General features: G+C 36.9%; 1 protein-coding gene across 1 annotated transcript in view; it reads right to left on the reverse strand.

The window, feature by feature from the left end:
- Positions 1–21,776, reverse strand: part of LOC136026285 (DNA-directed RNA polymerase II subunit RPB7-like) — a 148,161-nt gene continuing 126,385 nt past the window's right edge. The window contains exons 6-7 of the mRNA XM_065702683.1: positions 6,880–6,913; positions 1–141 (exon numbers count right to left, since the gene is read on the reverse strand). Coding sequence (XP_065558755.1) covers positions 128–141; positions 6,880–6,913 — 48 coding nt within the window. The 3' untranslated portion in view covers positions 1–127. The remainder of the gene's footprint in view (positions 142–6,879; positions 6,914–21,776) is intronic.

The raw sequence follows: 21,776 nt of genomic DNA on the forward strand, positions 1-21,776 counted from the left end.
TAAATGTAAGCAAATCTTTATTTTGGTTTAACAATTTTATTAAAAAACTTATTTTGAAAGGTAAAAAAGAGGTTTTCCTTCTCCACAGCATAAAGAAAAATGTGTTGCATCTTCATCTCCAAAGAATTTAGCTAACAAGACCTAGAAAATAGCCAAGTTGAAATAAAAAAAGAAAAAAATATAATCATAGAGCCGCATACATTATACTAACAATTGAAAAAAAACATAGAAGCAGAATAAGATAAATGGCTAAAATTCAATTTACACGAAAATGCATACATTAATTTATAATCAATAAATGAAACTAGATAAAACCCACAAATTATAAAAAGATAACCTTAGCTTCAACCTCTATTGCACTCCCTTGCTGAAGGACCATGAAACGGAGGTAAGCACCGACGATTCAAATTATTGAATATAGTGCCGCATCCTTTACCTTCACCCTCAAAATTTAGCTTGAAATTGCCTAGAAGCTTGTGTTGAATGAGATAAAACGACTAAAAGTAGGCTATACCTTTTTTTATCTGAGGCTAACCGTTCTCTTTCTTTTCTAATCAATGCCAATTTGTTTCAGTTAAACTCACACGTTAACCAGTATTACACTGTTTTAACAAAGACTGGACTTAACAGTAGTGTCACTTTTAGGACCAAATTAAAAAAAAACAAGAGCTAAAGCTCATATGGCACTTGTGACGAGGCAAGAAGAGCTAAGAGCCAAGAGCTCATATGGTATGAGCTCTAACAAAATTATAAGAATCAATAGATTGATTTAAAAGGAAAATCAGAGGCTTAATGCCGATCAGGATTTAAAATAAGAGCTCTGAGTCACGATGTCCTTCTAAATATCAAAATTCATTAAGATCCGATCACCCACTCGTAAGTTGTAAATACCTCAGTTTTTCTAATTTTTCCTCTCCCTTTAGCCCCCCAGATGGTCGAATCTGGGAAAACGACTTTATCAAGTCAATTTGTGCAGCTCCCTGACACGCCTACCAATTTTCATCGTCCTAGCACGCCAAGAAGGACCAAACTCGCCAATTTACTAAACCCTCCCCCCAACTCCCCCAAAGAGAGCGAATCCAGTAATCACGTATCAAGGACATTTGCTTATTCTGTCCACCAAGCTTCATCCCGATTCCTCCACTCCAAGCGTTTTCCAAGATTTCCCCCTCCAACTCCCCCCAATGTCAACAGACCTGGCCGGGATTTGAAATAAGAGCTCTGAGACATGAATTCCTTCTAAATAAAAAATTTCATTAAGATCCGGTCACCCGCTCTTAAATTAAAAATACCTTAATTTTTTCTAATTTTTGCAAATTAACACAACCCCACGCTGGATCCGGTTGAGATTTAAAATAAGAGATCTGAGTTACGAGGTCCTTCTAATATGAAGTTTCATGAAGATCCGATCACCCCTTCGTAAGTTAAAATACGTCATTTTTTTTCAAATTTTTCAGAATTAACCCTCCCCTCCCCCAATAGAGCGGATCCGTTCCAGTTATGTCAATCATGTATCTAAGACTTCTGCTTATTCTTCCCACCAACTTTCATCCCGATCCCTCCAATCTAAGCGTTTTCCATGATTTTAGGTCCCCCTCAAAGTCACCAGATCCGGCCGGGATTTAAAATAAGAGCTTTGAGACAGAACATGCTTCTAAATTTCAAATTTCATTGAGATCCGATCACCCTTTCGTAAGTTAAAAATACCTCATTATTTCTAATGTTTCAGAATTACCCCCCTCCCCCAACTACCCCAAAGAGAGCGGATCCATTCCGATTATGTCAATCATGTATCTACGACTTGTGCTTATTTTTCCCACTAATTTTCATCCCGATCCCTCCACTCTAAGTCTTTTCCAAGATTTTAGGTTTCCCACCTCCCAATCCCCCCCCCCAATGTCACCAGATCCGGTCGGGATTTCAAATAACAGCTCTGAGACACTATATCCTTCCAAACATCGGGTTTCAGTAAGATCTGATCAACAGTTCGTTAAAATACAAGTTAAAAATATTTCATTTTTTCTTTTCTTTTTCCAAATTAACGCCCCCCCCCCACGAAAACGACTATTTCTAATTTAATCTGATCCGGTCCCTGATACGCCTGCCAAATTTCATCGTCCTAGCTTACCTGGAAGTGTCTAAAGTAGCAAAACCGAGACCGACAGACCGACCGACAGAATTTGCGATTACTATATGTCACTTGGTTAATACCAAGTGCATAAAAAAACGTAAGAGAACCCTGTAGGCTAGCAGAAGCTTGTAGACTAGATCCTAATCAACCCTTGTATGGGATGGAGGGTTCAAAGTATCCACTCTTGATCTGTATAAGCATGTCCCTCCCCACAAGGAATTATCGATTTTCACCTGACATTTTTTACTTCTTTTCACGCAAAACACACATGGCAGCGTCACTGATTGATATTTGAATTCTGAAACAAGTTTTCAGAGACAAATTTTCAAATGGGATTAAAAGTGTAGTATTTAAATGCGGTGACTCAACTCCATTATAGGTCCGCAGGGCGAAATTCTCTTAGAATACCGAAGAGTTAAAAAATTCTCTTGACTTTTGACACGACAAGAGTGATAAAATCATGTTGACCCAAGGGGTATTTCCAATTTACAAGTCACAATTTTGTGACACGCCTTCTCAGTCATTAACAGATAAGTAATGCTAACGCTAGCTAAAAATGCTACCCACCCTTTCACATTTTTACTTAATTTTCCTAGTTTGAAATTCCCAAGCTCTTTATTAAAAAATAAATTTGACTAGCAAGAAAATGAAAATAAGTTCAAGGTAGATTCTTCAGAACTTTGATATTAGCAGGGGATAAATAAAAACAATTTCTGAACAACTGCAATAAAACTAAGATAAAAAGAACAAGAGCTAAGAGCTCATATGGCACTTGTGACGAGGTAGGAAGAGCCAAGAGCTCATATGGCATGAGCTCTAGCAAAATTCTAAAAATCAATAGATTAATTTAAAAGGAAAATCAGAGGCTTAATGCCAGTCGAAATTCATAATAAGAGCTCTGAGACACGAGGTCCTTCTAAATATCAAAATTCATTAAGACTGATCCCCCCTCATAAGTTAAAATACCTAATTTTTTCTAGTTTTTCCTCTCCCTTCAGCCCCCCCCCAGATTGTCAAATAGGAGAAAACAACTTTATCAAGTCAATTTGTGCAGGTCCCTGCACAAATTGCAGGGACCTGCACAAATTGATATTTAACTCCCCCAAAGAGACAGTCCGATTACGTCAATCATGTATCTACGACATTTACTTATTCTAGCCACCAAGTTTCATCCAGATCTCTCCACTCTAAGCATTTTCCAAGATTTCTGGTTTTCTCTTCGTACCCCCCCCCCCCCCCCCAATGTCATCAGATCTGGTCAGGACTTAAAATCAGAGCTCTGAGACATGGTTTTCTTCTAAACGTCAAATTTAAAAATACCTCACGAACGGTTACCCGTTCTTAAGTTAAAAATACCTCAATTTTTCTAATTTTTCCGAATTAATCCCCCCCGCAAACTCTCCCAAAGAAAGCGGATCTGTTTCAGTAGTTTCAATCCCGTATCAAGGATTTGTACTTGTTTTTCCCACCACGTTTCATCCTGATCTCTCCACTCTAAGCGTTTTCCGAGATTTCCGGTCCTCCCCCAACTCTCCCCAATGACACTGGATCTACTCGGGATTTAAAATAAGATATCCGAGTTACGAGGTCCCTCCAATATAAAATTTCATTAAGATCTAATCACTCGTTCGTAAGTTAAAAATACCTCATTTTTTCTAATTTTTGAGAATTACCCCCCCCCCCCCACAAAGAGAGCGGATCTGTTCCGGTTATGTCAATCACGTATCTAGGACTTGTGTTATTTTTTCCACTAAGTTTCATCCCGATCCCTCCACTCTAAGAGTTTTCCAAGATTTAAGATTTCACCCTCAGACTCCTGCCAATGTCACCGGATTCGGTCGGAATTTATAATAAGAGCTCTGAGACACGATATCTTTCAAAATGTCAAATTTCATTAAGATCCGATCACTCACTCGTAAGTTAAAACTACCTCACTTTTTCTAATTTTTCCGCACCCGCCCCCCCCCCAACCCCAGATGGTGGAATCGGGGAAACGACTACTTCTAATTTAATCTGGTCTGGTCCCTGATACGCCTGCCAAATTTCATCGTCCTAACTTACCTAGAAGTGTCTAAACTAGCAAAACCGGTACCGATGGACCGACAGAATTTGCGATCGCTAACATGTCACTTGGTAAATACCAAGTGCCATAAAAAAAAAACAGAAAGAGAAAAATAATTGTCGCTCGTCTTTCACAGTCACCGCAAACCAAAACCAGTATGATGTGCAACGCAGTAATCCGTATTAAACGCAATAAACCGAAATTAACCCTCTAGGCTGCTGTAGAAGTGAAACCCAAGGAGTATGTGTAACTTATAAGAAAAGAAACTATCGACTGCCTCGAAAAAAATATAATGACGGCCATCTAACCTTGGGCGTTCCTTGGCATTTTTTTTTAAACTTTGTAATTGTGTTTGTTTTCAGAAACTGGATCAGACAAATAATTATACACTCCTTCTGCTAATACACTAGTTTTACCTTCTTATTACATTAGGAAATATCAAAAAAGACAAACACTAGATGAACTGGTGATTGTTTCGACACGGGAGCCAGTTATAATTATAACCAGTTATAATTATAGTTATAATTATAATTATAACTATATCTTATAAATTACCCATACTTTTTACTCTAACCCCCACTAGACACTAGGTTAAGGGTTCACGGCTGACGCCTATTTGGGTTCAAGGGGGATAAGGTAGATGAAACCCTGCTGGTGTTGAACAGAGGAAAAACACCATCACCTTATCTCAAATAAATAAGCCTCAAAATTCTCCTAAACTGGAGAATACCCCTCTCAGAGGCGAATATCCCCTAGCACAGGAGATGAGGCATGCCAAACTACACGCCTATTCCCTTAACCGTTAGCGAAAAAGCATTTATATACAAACTCACATTCCACGGACATAAATTCCGCAGAAAAAAGCTCCATAACAAATAATAAACAATACTAAAAAAGAATAAAAAGGAATAATCAATAGAAATTTACACAGAAAAGATTTCATCCATGAAATGTATAATAGCGTCAAAAATACTTGAATAGTAGCTCCATGCCGAGATCTGATCGCATTACCATAAACCTCAGTGAAATATTTACTAAAATTTCAATTCTTTAATGCACTTATTTTACGCTCAGCACAGCAGCAACAAGCTACCAATCACAATCTAAAGAGGAAATATTGCACTGCACTAAAATAGTATAGTATAACATATTTGATATAAGAAAAACCCGCTGGGCCCTGGTCACAAAAAAGAGAACAACAGACAAATACAATTAAAAGATTCAATTTAAACTTTTGATCAAAACGATCAAAGCAAGGAAACCCATTCAAAACACTAATAAAAACAAAAACAAAGTCATCACATAACACCCTCACGATGGGTTATACCCACTCGAATAAACCACGCCAGATTCTTAATGCTAATAAAATAAAAATTTCCCAAAAATTTTTTCACCCAAGGCTAATCCCCCTCATCCACTCCAATAATATGCTTTCTCAGAGCCCTTAACCCTTCAAATTTCACCAGAAAATGCAGCAAATTTCCCTCCAAATTCCACACATCGGCAACTGTACAGTTGTACAAATGCCTGATATACTAAGTTTATATGTTGTGAGTTTTCTACATCACTATCCACGGTGAAAATAAAAATATTCTCTTTTTTAGTTTCTTCTTTGTTCATGTAGAGAAAATGTCTTCTAGTGCTTTCAAGTACCAAGTTCATCAAAAGCTTGATATGTAACTAATATTCAAAGATAGATTTTTTTTCACAGAGGGGTGCGTACACTCAACATGTCGAATCTCATTATTAACATACAAGTGAAGAGTTGATCAAATGGCTTCTAAATAAAATCAGGCCTTTGGTAAGGGTAGCAACTACTAATTTCGGCACCCAAAGACATTTAAACTTAGATAGCATCTTCTTAAAGCCAATAAACTTTGAAAACCGATAAATAAAATAAATGGCATTATAAAATCTCTCTGCATACAGGGTAAAGCAGCCATGGATACTTGTAACCAAAATAAATATTTACTTCTTATGACTTGGAATCTTTGGCTCTTAGGGGAGGCTTGGATGTGGATGTAATGTATCGCCAGATATCAATCCTCTAATTTCGTTAATGTATATTATTGACTTCTGTTTTCCTAGCGTGATTGTTACAACAAGTGCTACCCCCACTACCCTGTCTACACAACTGCTTTTCCGACTTTAAATTCAAAGAGGCCTGACACGGGTGCCCTTTGAAAAAAATAATGTTTTTACATCGAGATGTAATAAATAAAAAAGTACTTATAAATTTAGCTAGTGAATAGCTCAAATTTAGCAGAATATCCAGGATATTATCTTTTGAGTATATTTAAATTCTCAGCAAAAAGCATCCATCATTATTTTTTATAGGTATTTCTTTTTGTCTACATTTTACTAGAACAAAACAGTTTGAGGATAAATAGCTCTAATATCCACTGTATATCCACAATTGCATAAAGTATCCAACATTTGCAAAGTTCCTTATGCAAACGATTGGACCCTTCCCCTCTCCCTGTAAAAAAGGTTTTGTTGCATTATTATACAGGTTATTTAGGTAACATTGTCCGTAATCGTGGATTTTTAGAAATTACGAGCTTATGAATACGGATGTCCGCCAAAAAAGGTCAAGTTTTATCACAAAATTCAGTGTCTTATTCTTAACCCTTCAAATACACTAAAAGAAAATACAGAATTAAGAATACAAATGAAACTATCTTACCAAGAAAGTCATCCATAAGGGTGCCAATTGAAAACTAAACAAGAAAAGAAAAACAACATTAGTAATTTAACCCTTATTTATATGATATATTCACTGAACGTTTCACATGTTATGGATATCTAACATTGAAGTGAAGCACACTGGAGTTTTCAGATCAAAACGTAAGAATTCTTACACTTACGGTTTTACATAGCCAAGCTTTCAGACGGCACTACTTTCCCTTCAGAACAACATAAGCAAAATCTCCGTAAAAAAAACTTTTATTCCTTCAAAAACATACTTTTCTTCATTTGAAAGTAAATCTAAAAATCTTCAACATAACAGATAGTGATAGTAACGATTCTGGAACTCAGCAAATTTAATCAGGATCTCGTCACCCGAACATGACAAATGGAAAAAATAACTATTTAAATTTTTGTGGTAAACAAACACTCATTCCTCCGCCTCAGCTTCAGGCAAAAGACTCCCATGTATTCTGGATTTTAATGGTATTTTCGCTTCGACCCTGCTTTAATTGTAAATAAATTCAATTTTCTTGGATAAATTTACGGATTTTTCCTGCAAGTTCCACTATTTTTTCGTTTTTCTTGCCTTAAAGTTATTAAATAAAAAAAACTAGTTTTTTTAACTGAAAGTAAGGAACGACATTAAAACTTAAAACGAACAGAAATTACTCCGTATATGAAATGGGTTGTCCCCTCCGCAGTCCCTCGCTCTTTACGCTAAAGTTTGACTCTTTGCCACAATTCTACTTTTTAAAACAATTAAAAACTTTAGCGTAAAGAGCGAGGGATTGCGGAGGGGACAACCCATTTCATATACGTAGTAATTTTTGTTCGTTTTAAGTTTTAATGTCGCTCCTTACTTTGAGTTAAAAAAACTAGTTTTTTTTATTTAATTTCTGAACGTTTTTGAATTAATGCATGTTTGATTTTGGCTCTCCGCACATAAATCATTGAAATGAAATTAGTATATTAATTTTTTTTTTTTGGCTAAATGGCTTTCTCTTAGTTTTGATCAGACGATTTTGAGAAACAAGGGGTGGGGAAGGAGGCCTAGCTGCCCTCCAATTTTTCGGTTACTTAAAAAGGCTACTAAAACTTTTAATATTCAACGAACGTTTTTATTAGTAAAAAATATACGTAACTTAAGAATTAACTTACATAACAAACTTTTACATTCTTATATTTTTATTATGTGTACGAGGGGGTTTGTACCCTCGTTAATACCTCGCTCTTTACACTAAATCGTAAGTTTTGTCCCAATTCTTTAAGAATGACCCCTGAATCAAAAAGGCCGTAGAATAAATAGTTGAAATCACTAAAAATATTTTAGCATAAAGAGCGAGGTATTTATCTCCTCCTAAATACCTCGCTCTTTATGCTAAAGTATTTTTAGAACCCCTCATATGCGTAATAATCTCTGTTCGTTTTAAATTTCAATGCTATTCCTTACTTTCATTTGAAAAAACGTTTTCATATTTTTTTTTCATTGTTTTTTTTTATAGTAATGCTAGAAAATCCTGCGCCCTTTTCATTGAATTTTTCTTCCCCCATGACATATTCCTCAAAGGAAAGATCCTCCCACAAAGCCCTCTCCCATCAACCCCACCCTCAAACCAAAAAATCCCCATGAAAACGTCTGTACACTTCCCAATAACCATTACTATATGTAAACACTGGTCAAAGTTTGTAACTTGCAGCCCCTCCCTCAGGGATTGTGGGGGAGCAAGTCATTCCCAAAGACATAGTTATTATGGTTTTCGACTATGCTGAACAAAATGGCTATCTTAAAATTTTAATCCGTTGACTTTTGGAAAAAAATGAGCATGGGAGGGGGCCTATTTGCCCTCCAATTTTTTGGTCACTTAAAAAGGGCACTAGAACTTTTCATTTCCGTTAGAATGAGCCCTCTCGCGACATTCTAGGACCACTTGGTCGATAAGATGACCCCTGGGAAAAAAAAACAAAAAAAAACAAACAAATAAACACGCACCCGTGATTTGTCTTCTGGCAAAAATACAAAATTCCACATTTTTTAGATAGGAGCTTGAAATTTTTGCTATAGAGTTGTCTGATATACCGAATGCGATAGTGTGATTTTCGTTAAGATTCTATGACTTTTAGGGGATGTTTCCCCTTTTTTCCAAAATAGGGCAAATTTTCTCAGGCTCGTAACTTTTGATGACAAAGACTAAATTAATTGAAACTTATATATTTAGAATCAGCGTAAAAATTCAATTCTTTTGATGTATCTTTTAGCATCAAAATTCCGTTTTTTAGAGTTTCGTTTACTATTGAGCCGGGTCGCCCCTTACTACAGTTCCTTACCACGAACTGTTTGAAAAGAAAATAATTCGGTATTTCGGGGCTCCTGACATTATCACTCCTTTGCGGAAGTTAGGCTCAAAATTGAAAAAGGATTATATTTTTTCTCTGGGCCCCTTCCACCTCTTAGTTCGTTTATTTTCCCGTTAGTTTTCACCTGTTTTCGCTTTATAGTTGTGTTATCTCTTAGCAGTTCTTTCGTTAGTTGAGTTATGGCTGTGGTATATATGTTTTATCGCTCGTATAGTTGTGTTATTTTCAAATTATACTCCAAAATAGAGAGGCTCCGAACACCCAGCATTGTATATTAAGCTCTTAATTTGATGTTTTTTTCTAACGTGACCAGATTCATCCTGCAACCTTTTCATTGAATTTTTTCCCCCATGGCATATTTCTCCAAGGAAAGATCCTCCCACATATCCCCCACCCTCAACCCTACCCCCAAAACCAGAAAATTCCCCCTGAAAACGTCTGTACACTTCCCAATAACCATTATTATATGTAAACACTGGTTGAAGTTTGTAACTTGCAACCCCTCCCCCAGGGACTGTGGGGGAGTAAGTCATCCCCAAAAACATAGTTATTATGATTTTCGACTATGCTAAACAAAATGGCTATCTCAAAATTTTGATCCGTTGACTTTGGGAAAAAAATGAGCGTGGGAGGGGGCCTAGATGCCCTCCAATTTTTTTGGTCACTTAAAAAGGGCACTAGAACTTTTCATTTCCGTTAGAATGAGCCCTCTTGCGACATTCTAGGACCACTTGGTCGATACAATGACCCCTGGGGAAAAAAAAACAAAAAATAAACACGCACCCGTGATTTGTCTTCTGGCAAAAAATGCAAAATTCCACATTTTTGTAGATAGGAGCTTGAAACTTCTACAGTAGGGTTCTCTGATACGCTGAATCTGATGGTGTCATTTTCGTTAAGATCCTACGACTTTTAGGGGGTGTTTCCCCCTATTTTCCTAAATAAGGCAAATTTTCTCAGGCTCGTAACTTTTGATGGCTAAGACTAAACTTGATGAAACTTATATATTTAAAATCAGCATTAAAATGCGATTCTTTTGATCTAGCTATTGATATCAAAATTCAATTTTTTAGAGTTTTGGTTACTATTGAGCCGGATCGCTCCTTACTACAGTTCGTTACCACGAACTGTTTGAAACAAATTTCAACTCTGGTGCATACGAGATTTGGTAAGGGTTAAGAATAGAAGCTCTCATGAAGACACACAAAAAAAGGAAGGCCTTTTAAGATTGCTAATTTTCTGTTCATTTTAGTGAGCTCAAAATAGTAAAAAATAGGCAATACATGTTTCAATTAAGGACATCTGATAAATTCATCTTTTTAACAAATTTTTAGATTTTTTTTTTTACAATTTTCAGCATTTTTATATTTCTCTTGTCTTAAAGTTAAGAAAATTTCAACTTTAGTGCATACGAGATTTGGTAAAGGCTAATAATAGCGGCTCTCTAAAAGGACACGTGCAAGAACAAAAAGAAAGGCATTTTTAGATTGCTAATTTTTTGATCTTTTTAGTGAGCTTAAAATGGTTAAAAATACGCAATATATGTTTCAATTATGTACAACCATCTTACAGAGTTCAAAAGACATAGGCTTAATATTTTCTATGAAACTGAAAAACACAGTAGGCTACGACAATAAAATAAGATGGAATTATGACAAGAATATCATTTTATTTCCCTTTAAGAATCTTCAGAACTGAAATGCTGGTGATTTTCACCATTCTTGCAGAAAAGTTATAGAACTTTTTAAAATTTACTCCTGGCTCTTTCTTACCAGATAAAGTTCTCTTTCCTTGGAAAGTTTCCTCTTTCTAACAATAGCAGGAAAGAAACTAAATTTAAAATATCTGAACTGTTTGCAAAGGATACTAAAAATTAACTGGAAAGACAGAATAATCAATATGGAAATTCGCCAACCCACAATCAAGGTAGACGTACGTGCGTGGATTTACCACGCTTCTCCAGCAATATCACTAAATCTTTTGCAATTAATATTTTTTAGCTCTAGACCCCCCTTCGTAAAAAAAAAATTAAGGAAGTATATAGTTTAGTATATCAAGAGAAATTTGACATCTAATAGAAAAAGGAAAAAAAACTGCTCATATAGATCCAAATTACTAAGGTAGATCTAAGCGAAAAAAGTGGGAACTATATTCCATACTTTCACTCCCTTGCCCCTACCAAGTTACTGTTCAAACTCTCGTGTAGGCATTTATTTAACATGTCTTCACAAGATCTGACAGCACTATTTCTCTATACAAACAAATAGAACAAATTTGACTAGAATGAACTGCAAACAAGGGCCTCACCAGTCTAAGGAACATTATTCCAGTCATGGCTGCAGTTTGCTCTTAATTACAGTTCATATATCCTTGCTGTTACACAAATTAATAAAAAATAGAAGAAAAAAAGAAGTTTTACGAAGAAAAATAAAGAGCAATATTAAACTTAAGATCAGCAGAAATAAATTCATATAATAATTCAAGCTCAAAACGACCCGAAATTAATACTAAGGAATAAATGAAACCCAAAGCGAACAGAAACTAAACAAACCATAATAGCAGACAAACATACAATAAGTACTAATATAAATGAGTAAATTAATCTTAAAACGAGCAAAGTTTCAATTGAACTTTCAAATAAAACTTAAAACGAACAAAATTAACTACAAACAAGGGCTTGGCTACTGCCCCCTAGAAATGATTCGTTTTCAGTAAAGCTCAAATAACGAATTACCTTTTGACTATTTTGAACAAAATAACAATTCCAAAATTTTGTTCAGTGTTGAGCAGAGGGGGCCCCTAAAATGAGCAAAAGGGGAGGAGTTGGTTGCCCAAAAATCTCTCTTCAACATCTCAACCTACCCTGAAATTTTCTACTTAATATCCTCAGTCGTTTTCAGATATTGCTGATATTCCCTTTCACAACTAGCAACCACATTGAGTGTTTTGGTCGTGTTCATTATCCCTCTCAACATTTCTTTAAGTTTCACCTTAATACCCCAAGCCTTTTTGGAGATGCAGGGTCATACATATGCCCTCTTTTCAACTAACTATCTTTGTATGTTAACAATGGGCAAATTGTATAACTAATAACCCTTTCCCAGAGCCTGAAGGAAGATGTGTCAACCCCAGAAGCATAGTTATTTGACCTTTGAACTATCACAAAATTTGGTCGGACCCGTTTGGGAATAAAGGACATGGCGAGATGGAGGAGGAGCTTACTCTTAACAAGGGTACTAAAACTTTCGATTCCGATCAATACTTAAAACACCATCCATTCCATAAAACCATATATGTTAACACTAAGCATTTTGCATAAGTTACAGCCCTTGTCCCGGGGGCAGGAGTTTCAACCCAGGAAGCATGGTTTTTCTTTAGCTTTTGGACTATTGTAAACAAAATGGCTATCTTAAACTTTTGATAGGATGAACTGGGGACAAATAGCGTGGGGGCATGGTTGAACTTCAATCACTTTAGACTCTTAAAAAAAAGAACTAGAACTTCCGATTTCCAACCGAATGAGTCCCTTCTAAAGCTTAAATGACCACCTCTTCCACAAAAACCGTATATGTTAAAAATGGACAACTTGCATAAGGTGCAGTTCTTGCTCTGGGGGCTGTGGGAGGTTTGTCAACCCCTAAGTTATAGTTATTTGACTTTTGGAATATTTTGAATAAAACGGCTAAATCAATATTTTGTGCAAATACCTTTGGGGGTGGGGAGGGCATGAGAGGGGGTGACTAGTTACCTCCAGTCACTTTTGGCTCTTAATATAGGCACACACGAAATCAATTTCAAATCAAATGAGCCCCTTTCAAAGTTTTTATAACCCTCCCTTATATAAGAACCTTATATGTTAACAATGGCCAACTAGCGTAACTTATAGCCCTTGCCCCGGGAACTGGCGGGGTTTATAAAACCAGGAATCATAGTTTTTTTAACTTCGGACTATTTAAAAAAAATATTTATCTCAAAAGTTTGATTGGAAGCACTCGGGAAAAAAGGGCGAGGGGGGGGGCTAATCACCCCTTGATCACTTTTGAATCTCAAAATGGCACTAGAGCTTTTGATCTCTAATAAAGAAATCCCCTCCAAAGTTTATACGACCTCCCTTTCCATATGAAGTGCCTCTGGGGGAAAAAATGAAATATTGAAGCCTTATGGCTCTTTCAAACAGTTCGTGGTAACGAACTGTAGTAAGGAGCGACCCGGCTCAATAGTAACCAAAACTCTAAAAAATGGAATTTTGATACCAATAGCTATATCAAAAGAATCGCATTTTAATGCTGGTTTTAAATATATAAGTTTCATCAAGTTTAGTCTTACCCATCAAAAGTTACGAGCCTGAGAAAATTTGCGTTATTTTAGAAAATAGGGGGAAACACCCCCTAAAAGTCATAGAATCTTAACGAAAATCACACCATCAGATTCAGCGTATCAGAGAACCCTATTGTAGAAGTTTCGAGCTCCTATCTACAAAAATGTGGAATTTTGCATTTTTTGCCAGAAGGCAGATCACGGATGCGTGTTTATTTGTTTTTTTTTTTTTTTTTTTTTTTTTCCAGGGGTGATCGTATCGACCCAGTTGTCCTAGAATGTTGCAAGAGGGCTCATTCTAACGGAAATGAAAAGTTCTAGTGCCCTTTTTAAGTGACCAAAAAAATTGGAGGGCACCTAGGCCCCCTCCCACACTAATTATTTTCCCAAAGTCAACGGATCAAAATTCTGAGATAGCCATTTTATTCAGCGTAGTCGAAAAACCTTATAAGTATGTCTTTGGGGACGACTTACTCCCCCACAGTCCCCGTGGGAGGGGCAACAAGTTACAAACTTTGACCTGTGTTTACATATAGTATTGGTTATTGGGAAGTATACAGGCGTTTTCAGGAGGATTTTTTTGGTTGGGGGGAGGGGTTGAGAAGAGGGGGATATGCTGGGGTAAAGTTTCCATCGAGAATTTGTCATGGGAGAAGAAAACTTCCATGAAGGGAGATCAGGATTTACTAGCATTATTTAAAAAAAAATTAAAAAATAAATGTGAAAAAGCTTTTTCAGCTGGAAGTAAGGAACAGCAATAAAACTTAAAACAAACAGAAATTATTACCCATATAAGGGGCTCACCTCCTTATGATACCTAGCTCTTTACACTAAAGTATTTTTAGTAATTTCAACTATTTATTCTACGGCTTTTGTGATTCAGGGGTCATTCTTAATGAATTGGGATAAAATTTAAGCTTTAGTGTAAAGAGCGAGGTACTGACGATGGGGCGAATCCCCTCATATATGTAATAAAAGCATGAGAATACAAAAGTTCTTTACGTAAGCTAATTTATAAGTTACGTAAATCTTTTACCAATAAAAAGATTCGTAAAAAATTAAAAGTTCTAGTTGCCTTTTTAATTAACCAAAAAATCGGAGGGCAACTAGGCTTCGCCCCCGCTCTTTTTTTCTCAAAATCATTTGATCAAAATTATGAGAAAGCCATTTAGCCCCCCCCCCCAAAAAAAAAAAATATGCAAATTTCGTTTTGATTATTCCTCTGCGGAGAGCCAAAATCAAAACATGCATTGATTCAAAAACGTTCAGAAATTAAATAAAAAAACGAGTTTTTTTAACTGAAAGTAAGGAGCGACATTAAAACTTAAAACGCACAGAAATTACTTCGTATATGAAAGAGGCTGCTTCCTCATCAACGCCCCGCTCTTTACGCTAAAGTTTTTTACTGTTTTAAAAAGAAGAATTGAGAGAAAGAGTCAAACTTTAGCGTAAAGAGCGGGGCGTTGATGAGGAAGCAGCCTCTTTCATATACGAAGTAATTTCTGTGCGTTTTAAGTTTTAATGTCGCTCCTTACTTTCAGTTAAAAAAACTCGTTTTTTTTTTATTTAATACTGTAGAAAACGCTATAGAGTTGCCTCTGAAAGGTCGTATCTGACATTTTTTAACATCTGAAATAATTACTAAAAACATTAGGCTGAGTTGCATTCAAAGGGAAAATCAGGGCAATGTAAGTTCAATCGCACTTCGATGCTCCTCATCTAAATTATTCAGCCGATCCTCCTTTTGAGAACAGCTTAGCAAACAGTTTCTGGCAATTTCATTACGCGTGTTAAAATGGCAGGTACGACCTTTAGTTATAGCAGCGACCGTATACTTCTTAGATGTTAAGAAGGCCTGATTAATAGAATCCCTGATAGACTTATACACATTAAATATATCTTCTAAGGTACGCTATTAAGATAAAATTGAAATGCAGCTCATGGTATAAAACTTACCAAAGAATCACAAAGGAGCACAAGGACCACAAAGAAAGTTGAGTCAAAATTTTACCCTCTGAACGTTCAAAAGACAGAAAATTTAATAAGAAATTAATTGCAAATAAGGAGAATAAGTCATAAGAAGTCCATCAATAGAAATAATAATAAGAGCTAAGAGCTCATATGGCACTTGTAACGAGGCGAGAAGAGCTAAGAGCCAAGAGATCATATGGTATGAGATCTAACAAAATTCTATGAATCAATAGATTGATTTAAAAAGGAAAATAAGAGGCTTAATGCCGGTCAGGATTTAAAATGAGAGCTCTGAGTCACGATGTCCTTCTAAATATCAAAATTCATTAAGATCCTATCACCCACTCGTAAGTTATAAATACCTATCTTTTCTAATTTTTCCTCTCCCTTTAGCCCCCCAGATGGTAGAATCTGGGAAAACGACTTTATCAAGTCAAATTGTGCAGCTCCTTGACACGCTTACCAATTTTCATCGTCCTAGCACGTCCAGAAGCAACAAACTCGCCAAATCACTGAACCCCTCCCCCCAACTCCTCCAAAGACAGCGAATCCAGTACGATTGTGTCGAATATATATATATAGGCTAGCAGTCTCTGCTTAAAGAGACTGGAGTTCTTGCGACTTACGTGTTTCCTGGCTGAACGCTGGCTGGCTGATGTGAATACGGCCCAGTTATTCAAATGGGCTATTCTAAGATAGTTGCTAATTGAGGGAAGTATAAAAGACGTGCACTGGGTAGGCTATATGCTACATTCTGTGATTAATCTGTCATTTATCTATCTGGTCTTTATCCCCTTCTAAAGAAAAATGATGTTAATCAGATTCGGACTTTTTATTTCAGATATTGTAAATTTTTACTTTATCTCCCCCCTTGGTATAGCAATGGTAAGATAATTCGTAAGTTTGATGTCCCTGATATAAGTGCAAAGTTGGCCCTCCTTCATGGAAGATTGTCGGAATAAGCTTTTTATCGTTTATCGCCTCATCATCCTTTGGTCCGTCTGTTCGGTTAATCTCATTGTAGCATAGTGTTTTTATGGCACTTGGTATTAACCAAGTGACATATAGCAATCGCAAATTCTGTCGGTGTGTTTGTCTGTCGGTCCTGGTTTTGCTACTTTAGGCACTTCCAGTTAAGCTAGGACGATGAAACTTGGCAGGCGTATCAGAAACTGGACCAGATTAAATTAGAAATAGTCATTTTCCCGATTTGACCATCTGGGGGGGGGAGTGGGGGCCCGTTAATTCAGAAAAAATGGAAAAATGAAGTATTTTTAACTTACGAATGGTTGATCAGATCTTAATGCAATTTGATGTTTGGAAGGATATCGTGTCTCAGAGCTGTTATTTTAAATCCCGACCAGATCTGGTGACCTTGGGGGGAGTTTGGAGGGGGAAACCTAAAATCTTGGAAAACACTTGGAGTGGAGGGATCGGCCTGAAACTTGGTGGGAAAAATAAGCACAAGTCCTAGATACATGATTGACATAACCAGAACGGATCCGCTCTCTTTGGGGTAGTTGGGAGGGGGGGGGGGGTTGATTCCGAAAAATTAGAAAAAATGAGGTATTTTTAACTTACGAACGGGTGATCGGATATCAATGCAATTTAATATCTAGAAGGATATCGTGTCTCAAAGCTCTTATTTTAAATCCCGACCGGATCTGGTGACATTGGGGGGGGTGACCTAAAATCATGGAAAACGCTTAGATTGGAGGGATTGGGCTGAAATTTGGTGGGAAAAATAAGCACAAGTCCTATATACATGACTGACATAACCAGAACGGATCCGCTCTCTTTGGGGTTTTTTTTTCGGGGGGGGGGGGGTTGATTCTGAAAAATTAGAAAAAAATGAGGTATTTTTAACTTATGAAAGGGTGATCGGATCTCAATGAAATTTGATATTTAGAAGGATATCGTGTCTCAGAGCTCTTATTTTAAATTCCGACCGGATCTGGTGACATTGTGGGGAGTTGGGAGGAGGAAACCTAAAATCTTGGAAAACACTTAGAGTGGAGGGATCGGGATGAAAGTTGGTGGGAAAAATAAGCACAAGTCCTAGATACATGATCGACATAACCGGAACGGATACGCTCTTTTTGGGGTAGTTGGGGAGGGGGGCTAGTTCTGAAAAATTCGAAAAACTGAGGTATTTTTAACTTACGAACGGGTGATCGGATCTCAATGAAATTTGATATTTAGGAGGATATCGTGTCTCAAAGCTCTTATTTTAGATCCCGACCGGATCTGGTGACATTGTGGGGAGTTTGGGGTGGGGAACCTAAAATCATGGAAAAGGCTTAGATTGGAGGGATCGGGATGAAACTTGGTGGGAAAAATAAGAAGAAGTCTTAGATACGTGATTTAAATAATTGGAACGGATCCGCTCTATTGGGGGGGGGGGGGGTAATTCTGAAAAATTAGAAAAGATGACGTATTTTTAACTTACGAATGAGTGATCGGATCTTCGTGAAACTTCATATTTAGAAGGACCTCGTAACTCAGATCTCTTATTTTAAATCTCAACCGGATCCAGCGTCGCTGGGGGGGGGGGCAGTTGGGGGGGGGGGCGGAAATCTTAGAAAATACTTGAAGCGGAGAGATCAAACTGGATGGGAAGAATAAAAACCTGTCTAAGATACGTGACTGACATAACAGGACTGGATCTACTCTCTTTGGTGGAGTTGGGGGGGGGGGGGTAATTTTGAAAATTGAGGTATTTGTAACTTACGAAAGGGTGACCAGATCTTAATGAAATTTGATGTTTAGAATCAGCTTGTGCTTTAAAGCTCTAATTTTAATTTCTGACCAGATCCTGTGACATTGGGGGTAGTTGGAGGGGAAACCCGGAATTCTTGGAAAACGTGAAAATTGGGGTATTTTTATCTTATGAATAGGTGATCGGATCTTAATGAAATTTGATATTTAGAAGGAATTCATCTCTCAGAGCTCTTATTACAAATCCCGACCAGATCTTTTGACATTGGCGGGAGTTGGAGGGGGGAATCTTGGAAAACACTTGGAGTGGAGGAATCGGGATGAAGCTTGGTAGATAAAATAAGCAAATGTCCTTGATACTTGATTGACGTAAGCGTACTGGATTTGCTCTCTTTGGGGGAGTTGGGGGGGAGGGGTTCAGTGATTTGGCGAGTTTGGTGCTTTTGGACGTGCTAGGACAATGGAAATTGGTAGGCATGTCAGGGAGCTGCACAAATTGACTTGATAAAGTCGTTTTCCCAGATTCGACCATCTGGGGGGCTAAAGGGAGAGGAAAAATTAGAAAAAATTAGGTATTTATAACTTACGAGTGGGTGATCGGATCTTAATGAATTTTGATATTTAGAATTATTTTAAATCCTGACCAGCATTAAGCCTCTGATTTTCATTTTAAATCAATCTATTGATTCTTATAATTTTGTTAGAGCTCCTACCATATGAGCTCTTGGCTCTTAGCTCTTCTTGCCTCGTCACAAGTGCCATATGAGCTCTTAGCTCTTGTTAGACTTCATTCCCTCTATCATAGTAATTTATTTATTGCTTAGGGTTTGATATCCTCTACAAGCTATTTACTTCTGTCTTTAGCTTTCATTTAATAAAAAGGTGTGCTTCTAATGAAATTTAAGATCAACACTTTAAAAATTGTGGTGAATAGAAATTATCCTATAGATGAGGAGGCTGGCTGGCACCACTAAGATCATTTGATTTTTTAGGTTTAAGTTTGTATATATTATAATTATACCCAAATTTAAGCATAAGCTAAACTGTAACGCAAAAATCAAGGGGCCTATGGGGTGAGCAACCCATCCCCACATTTGCGATATATCTCCGTTAAGTCTTAACCTCGCTTTTACGTTTAAAAAAAAAGAATAAATAAAATTGCTCACATTGAAAAAAAAATGGCCCAGTCTTAATATCATTTTCAAGGCTCACTTAATTATGATTGGCCGTCGACTCCTTCTCAACCCCTGCACTTTGCGTCGAATTTTTTTTTTTCACTAGCATACATCTAAAACGAAAATCGCCTCTGAAAAATTTGCACCTCTCAATTTTTGTGGAGAGGGAGGGTGGTTTGAATTGCTAAAAAAATAATAATTTTCCGGATCATTATTTCAACGTACTATGCATGCTAATTATACCCCAATTAAAGCATAAGCTAAGATGTAATGTAAAAGAACAAGAGGCTTAGGGGGCCACAGCCCTACCTCATATATGGGCTAATCCCTCTCCATTTTAAGTTTTAACTTGGCTCATTACTTTCATTAAAAAACAACTTGTTTTTTGGTCCTGTTAAAATATCATTTTCAGGGCTATCTTAATTATGAGGGGGATGTCACCCCTTTCTGAGACCTGCACTTTGCGTTGAAGGTTAATTTTTTCACTAAAATCCTTCTAAAACGAAAAGCGCTTCAGAAAAAAGTGTGCCCCTTAATTTTTTTGAGGGGGGAATGTAGTCTGAATTGCAGTGTTCGGACTCGCCTATAAATTCCAATAAATTCCTATATTTTAATGCACTCCTATAAAATGCCTATATTTTGGCTAAAATCCTATTATTCCTATATTATCGGCTGAAGAGCACTAAGAACATTGCTCAGGACTTGCAATTTTCTGTCTTTTTGGTGAAGATTGATAATTAATTACAACTGTTGAGCTTTTTGAACTTAACTAATGCTTTGTGTTGGGCTTAGTAAGCTGCTTCTGCCTGGGCTATGCTGTTGTGTTGACTTAGTAGCCAATGTTTTGTTTTTTTTCATGTTGGGCCTGTCCGAAATGAGCGAATATATATATATATATATATATATATATATATATATATATATATATATATATATATATATATATATATATATATATATATATATATATATATATTATTCAATGAATCGAATATAATCGAATATTATTCAATAAGCATTGATGTGGCTTATTGGAGTGTCCAACCAGCCATATTAATATGTGGACAACTATTATTTTTTTGCAATTCCAGGGTTTGGACAGGTTGGTTCGTTTCAAATTATAGGCTCTGTCCTATTTTTATAGGATTTCCCGGGCCCAAATATAGGCCAAATATAGGATTCGGAAGTCCTCGGGATCAGATCTGTGGTAGATGGCGTAGGATGCATGGTCACATAAATTACCAAGTTTCATCCCGATCCCAATCAAGCGTTTTCCATGATTTTAGGTCTCCCCAAATTCCCCCCAATGTCACCAGATCCGGTCGGTATTTAAAATGAGAGCTTTGAGACACGATATCCTTCTAAATATCAAATTTTAGATCTGAGTTACGAGATCTGAGTTACGAGGTCCTTCTAAATATGAAGTTTCACGAAGATCCGATCACTCATTCGTAAGTTAAAAATACGTCATCTTTTCTAATTTTTCAGAATTACCCCCCCCCCCCAATAGAGCGGATCCGTTCCAATTATTTAAATCACGTATCTAAAACTTCTTCTTATTTTTCCCAACAAGTTTCATCCCGATCCCTCCAATCTAAGCCTTTTCCATGATTTTAGGTTCCCCACCCCAAACTCCCCACAATGTCACCAGATCCGGTCAGGATCTAAAATAAGAGCTTTGAGACACGATATCCTCCTAAATATCAAATTTCATTGAGATCCGATCACCCGTTCGTAAGTTAAAAATACCTCATTTTTTCTAATTTTTCAGAATTAACCCCCCCCCCAACTACCCCAAAGAGATCGGATCCGTTCCTGTTATGTCAATCATGTATCTAGGACGTGTTCTTATTTTTCCCACCAAGTTTCATCCCGATCCATCCACTCTAAGTGTTTTCCAAGATTTTAGGTTTCCCCCTCCCAACCCCCCCCCCCCCCCAATTTCACCAGATCAGGTCGGGATTTAAAATAACAGCTCTGAGACACGATATCCTTCCAAACATCAAATTTCATTAACATCTGATCAGCCGTTCGTAAGTTAAAAATACTTCTATTTTTCTATTTTCTTCCGAATTAACGGGCCCCCCACTCCCCCCCCCCAGATGGTCTAATCAGGAAAACGACTATTTCTAATTTAATCTGGTCCGGTCCCTGATACGCACGCCAAATTTCATCGTCCTGGCTTACCTGGAAGTGCCTAAAGTAACAAAACCGGGACCGACAGATAGACCGACAGACCGACAGAATTTGCGATTGCTATATGTCACTTGGTTAATATCAAGTGCCATAAAACGAATGGAAATTCCTATTGAATACAAAAGATGTTTTTACATAGCTTTTCTTTTTCCATTGTAAC

The sequence above is a fragment of the Artemia franciscana genome, chromosome 4 (genome assembly GCF_032884065.1).
Source record: "Artemia franciscana chromosome 4, ASM3288406v1, whole genome shotgun sequence".
NCBI classification, from domain to species: domain Eukaryota; kingdom Metazoa; phylum Arthropoda; class Branchiopoda; order Anostraca; family Artemiidae; genus Artemia; species Artemia franciscana.